At 66.4% G+C, this 5000-nt stretch overlaps 2 protein-coding genes across 2 annotated transcripts in view; both read right to left on the reverse strand.

Moving 5' to 3' along the window:
• Positions 1-1156, reverse strand: part of CHLRE_09g401750v5 (uncharacterized protein) — a 4776-nt gene extending 3620 nt beyond the window's left edge. The window contains exons 1-4 of the mRNA XM_043066039.1: positions 983-1156; positions 665-858; positions 380-502; positions 1-65 (exon numbers count right to left, since the gene is read on the reverse strand). The exon at positions 1-65 is cut by the window's left edge and continues 16 nt beyond it. Coding sequence (XP_042920785.1) covers positions 1-65; positions 380-502; positions 665-858; positions 983-1037 — 437 coding nt within the window. The 5' untranslated portion in view covers positions 1038-1156. The remainder of the gene's footprint in view (positions 66-379; positions 503-664; positions 859-982) is intronic.
• A 510-nt stretch (positions 1157-1666) lies between these two features.
• Positions 1667-5000, reverse strand: part of CHLRE_09g401700v5 (uncharacterized protein) — a 10540-nt gene continuing 7206 nt past the window's right edge. The window contains exons 17-22 of the mRNA XM_043066038.1: positions 4677-4803; positions 4088-4291; positions 3498-3881; positions 2864-3041; positions 2480-2580; positions 1667-2297 (exon numbers count right to left, since the gene is read on the reverse strand). Of these exons, the coding sequence (XP_042920786.1) occupies positions 2223-2297; positions 2480-2580; positions 2864-3041; positions 3498-3881; positions 4088-4291; positions 4677-4803 (1069 nt within the window). The 3' untranslated portion in view covers positions 1667-2222. The remainder of the gene's footprint in view (positions 2298-2479; positions 2581-2863; positions 3042-3497; positions 3882-4087; positions 4292-4676; positions 4804-5000) is intronic.

Here is a 5000-nt window from a genome sequence, read left to right on the forward strand (position 1 = left end):
CGCTCCACGGGCAGCCGCCGCAGCAGTGCGAAGCCGCGGCCGCGGAGCAGTTCCTCGCGCAGAGCCTGTGGTAAGCGCGTGGCACATGGCGTGGAGGCGGCGTGGCGTGAGGAGCGCGTGGCAATCAGCGGCATGGGCGTGATGAATCTATAATAGCAGCGGGGCACGACCGCATACAGGCCGTGAGCACGGGACACGACAACCACTGCCAGCCGACCGCCGCGTGTGCACCAAGCCCACAGCAGGCATGACCCGAGCCCGGGACGTGAGCAAGTGCGCCAGCCCAGCAGCTGGCTCTAACAGGGTCCAAATTTATGTTTTCATGGGGCATATCGAAAACTTTTGCGAGCCCGGCACATCCCCCATTCGCGGCGCACACCTGCAGCCGGGGCGCCAGTGAGGGCAGTGGGAAGTCCTCGGGTGTGAGTTGAGCCAGGCGGCGGGTGGGGTCCCGCCCGGCCGCCTCCTCCTGCGCCAACACCTGCGCAACCGCCGCCTCCACCTGCAGACAGCAATGACGTAATGCGGCAAGCGAGTTGTCTGTTCCAGCCGAAGCAGCAAGAAACAGGACACGCAGGCCCCGCGACTGCCAGCAGTCCTGGCTAGTGCTGTGACTACCCTACAGTCCCTTAGACATCTAATCGCCTTGACTGTGTGTGTATACCTCTGCAACGTCAGCTTCTGAAAGCTCCAGGGTCCATTCCTGCTGCCGGGACGCGAGGTCGGGCCCGTACCACACGGAGCGCCCGGTGCGTGGCGCCGGCAGACCGGCAGCAGGCGCCCCCACGGCCGCGTCCGGACTGCTGACACCGGGGCCGGAGGCAGCGCCAGCAGCAGCCACAGGCGGCCTAGATGCAACTGTAGGAACAGCAACAGCGAGCGGCAAGATGTGAGGTCGGCAAGGCGTGAAGACAGTCCGAGTCCGCGAGGAACACCGGGCGTCAAGCGTGGCAAGGCACGGCGCTGGGGTGTCTGGACGCACCCGCTGTGCGACCGCTGCCGCCACAAAGTTGCCAGCGAGCGCGACCTAACACCATTGCTGCAGTTGATTGAATGGTCGGCCGCGCGTCGTGTGAGCACGGCCGATGCAAGGAATTCCCGCGACATGTTGTTCGAGCAGCTCGTAAGGAAGCCATAAGATAAGCATGACTTGGTTGTTTACCTGAATAATCCACTGAACGGGCATGGCTATTGGACCATACACGCGTACGATCACGTCGCCGGAATGAAGCGTGCGTTTTCTGCCCCCAGACCTCCACGGTCCCCCCCCCCCGCCCGCCCGCGCCGGCGCCTCGCCCAAGAATGATATCAGTGACATGTGTTGGAACGCTATCTGTGTCTGTTATCGCTGCCTGTCCTCTTAATTCCATGGTACACAATATCTAAGACCTTCCCCGTCGGCCGTGCAGCTCGCGCCGGCTGGGTGTGCGATGCGACAGGGTTTAGGCAGGTTGGCGAGGTCCCGTAGGGTGCAGCTGACGCCCATACCCCAAGCAGACGGCAAACAATTTGCAGCGGCAGAGCAGAAGTGCATGGCTGGTCGAACGCCGGAGTTACTGTACCAACAAGTTGCTGGCTGGCGGAAGATTGCTGATGCGCATTCCTCACGCTCGCGCCGGCTGGGTGAGTCTGGACAAGGACCCTGCACCAGCGCCCTCTGCGCCTCACCCTTTACAACTCTCACAAGTCACAACGTGGACTTGCGCAATTGCACCATTGACCATCCCGGTCCAAGTGGGCCAGTTGCAATAGTAAACACCTGCTCAGGTGTCGGCGCCACCTCACCTCACTCATCTAACACTTCACGTGCAACCAAGCGCGCCCCGCGCTGCTACGTCATTCACGCGCATGCCGCTGCCACGTGCCCCCACCCAGAGAAGTCCAGCTTCTTTACAACCCTCTGGCAAATCCTCATCCCTGGATTCCCTGCACCCTCCTCATAGTCCTCCTTTGCCCTGCCGAGGCCCCGCCATCCTGCTACAGCGCTGCCGCGCATGCCGCATCAGCATCATGTCCGCCATGTGGGTGTCATGCACCTCGCCCGGCCAACAGTCCCAGACAGAACCATTGGCCATTGCCCAGCCTGCCCTCGCCACTGCTACTGCCACCGCTACTGCCGCCCATTGACAGCTTCTCCACCCTGCAGCTAGCCACTGCCGCCGCCGCCACTGCTACTGCCGTTGCTGCTCTGACTGCTACAGCGCCTGCTGCTGCTGCCGCTGCTACTGCTGCTCCCTGGCGGCGCGGGCGGCGGCGATTGCGGCGTCCTCCAGAGCCGTGATCTCATCACACAGCGCCTGCACCGGTGTTGACACACAGGTAGCGAGGAGGCGGGGACAAAAAAACATAAAACATTCTCGGTACATACTGTGGCAATCGTGGCTGCATCATCATTGCATCAATCGTGGTAGTGCCGCGTTTACAGATGAATGCCTGCGCCCCGACACGCAGCTGTGCACGCACGCACGCCCGCTCGCACCTGCAGCCGAGGTGTGGCGGGGTGGTCGGCGAAGGTCTCCTGCGTGGCTCGCAGTAGGCCACGCAGGTGCATGCGGCCCGCAGCCAGGTCCTTGGTGGGCACTGCGCACACACACACACACACACACACACACACACACACACACACACACACACACGCACACACACATGCACAGAGAGGGGGAAGGGGTAGCCATTCATGACTAGTTAAGGTAGTGGTAGACGGTAGACAATCTCGGGAAGCAGGGGCAGCCATTTATGCCAGTCCAGTTGGTTGTTACAAGGCCCAACCCACAGGGCTAGGCGCGCAATCGCTACCTTCACGATCACACCATCACACGCACACGCAGAAGCACGGCAGCAGCACCCTCCCGCCCGCACCCACCCGGCTTGGCGGCCGCACCGCCCTCCTCCTCCTCCTGCTCCTCCTTCTCCTTCTTCTCCTTCTCCACCGCCGCCCGGTAACTGTCCAGGTACGCCTGGCACAGGGCCTCGCTGGCTGCGGCGTACTCGGCGAACTTGGCTGGGTCGGACTTGAAGGCGCCGCCCGCCAGGCCGCGGACCTGGAGAGTATGGTGGAGAGCGTGGGGGAGAGGTTTGGGAAGAGGTGGGGAGGGTTTCCACCATTCCCAGTAAGCAATGGAGATTGCAGTGGTGCCCTGGGCTCACACACATGGGCACGCCTTACTGCTACAGCATGACACACCGCTGCCCACAACCTCCACTGCCACCTGAGCGCCCGCACGAGGTCCCACCCCAGGGAAGTCCCACCCGGTGCCCTCGCCTGGTGCCCGAGTCCCGCCCCCACCCAACCGGCCATGTACCACATGTGACCACGCACTCACGACCGCCGAAAAGGTACCGCCCACTGCCGCTCCCATCCCCACTGCCGCCACTCCCGCCCCCACCCCCACTGCCGCTCCCACCCCCACTGCCGCCACTGCCGCCCCCACCCCACTGCCGCCCCCACCCCCACTACAGCCACCCCCACTCCCACTGCCGCCGCCCCCTCACCGCACCTGCTTGAGCCGTGCCTCCTTGGCGCTCTCGCGCTCGCCGCGCGCCGCCCAGTACCGCGCCAGGCAGCCCCAGGTGGCGGGCTGCGCGGCCGGGCTGTTCACCGCCTCGCGCAGCAGCCCGCCCAGGCCGGCCAGGACCAGCTCCCGCTCGCGACCCGACAGCAGCGGCGCCGGCTGCTGCTGCTGCTGCTGCTGCTGCTGCTGCTGCTGGGTGCTGGAGGAGGCGGCGGCAGGCTGGGCCGCGGCCGCGGAGGAGGCGGAGGGGGTGGAGGAGCAGGAGGCGTCGCCCTCGCCGTCCTGCTGCTGCTGCTGCTGTTGTGTGTCGGGGAGCGGCATGTCCGCCAGCAGCGGCATGAGCGGCACACCCAGAGCCATCTCGTCCTCCTGAGGTGTGGGCGTGCGTGTGTGGTGTGGTGTGGGAAGGGCGCGCGTGGGAACAGGCAATGCTGTCGTCAAGCCGTGTGCTTGTGGCCGTGTGAAGGTGCAACATCCTCGTCTGCACCGCCATTCCAGGCCACACACACACACAAACACACCTCCCGGGCCCCGCCGTCGCCCGGCCAACCCACCCACCCACCCAACCCACCCACCTTGAGCGACTCATCATCACCAGCACCCGCCGCCGCCGCCCCGCTGCCTAGCCCCGTCAGCCCTGCCAGCCCCTCCGCCGCCGCCGCCGCCGCCGCCTCCGGGCTGGTGCCGGCGTCCGCGGGCGGCGGGCGGCCCTCCAGCACATCCAGCAGCCCCGCCACCACGTCCAGGAACAGCCGCTGGCCGCCCGACAGCTGCAGCGCCTGTGCGGGTGGGGGTGCACGGCAGGAGGGGGGGCAGGGTGGGTGGCGGCCGGGCTTTGGGACCGGGGCTTTGGGACCGGGGCTTTGGGACCGGGGCTTTGGGACCGGGGCTTTGGGACCGGGGCTTTGGGACCGGGGCTTGGGGACCGGGGCTTGGGGACCGGGGCTTGGGGACCGGGGCTTGGGGACAGGGGTTTGGGGCGGAAGTTGGGATGGCCTTGAAAGCAGCACACGCCAAGTCGTCCCAACCCGGTAGTGACACTAGACGTCGCGTGTGCTGGTTCTAGATGGGACTCCGCAAACCACCAGTCCAGCGCCCCCCCGCTTTCCGCCCCACTCCGCCCCGCCCTGCCCTGCCCCCCACCTCCGCCCCCCACACACGCACCATGGTGACGCCCCGCACTGCCGGCTGGTAGTGGCCGCTGGCCAGTGCGGCGCGGGCGTAGTTCTCCCAGGTCTGCCAGCTGTCGCGCTTGTGCTTGACCGCCTCGGACAGGGCGGTGAAGGCGGGCCTGCAGTGGGCGGGCGGGCGGGCAGGCAGGCGGGAGGAGGCAGTGGAGTGGGGGAGGCAGTGGAGTGGGGGAGGCAGTGGAGTGGGGGCAGCGGAGGGAGGCGTCAGGGAGTATCGGCGGAGGCAGTGAGAGCGGCGGCAGCCCACCACGGCCGCCGAGGGTCGAGGCGGCAAGGTGGAGGGCGCAATCGCCAATTT

The sequence above is a fragment of the Chlamydomonas reinhardtii genome, chromosome 9, assembly GCF_000002595.2.
Source record: "Chlamydomonas reinhardtii strain CC-503 cw92 mt+ chromosome 9, whole genome shotgun sequence".
In the NCBI taxonomy this organism is placed as follows: Eukaryota; Viridiplantae; Chlorophyta; class Chlorophyceae; order Chlamydomonadales; family Chlamydomonadaceae; genus Chlamydomonas; species Chlamydomonas reinhardtii.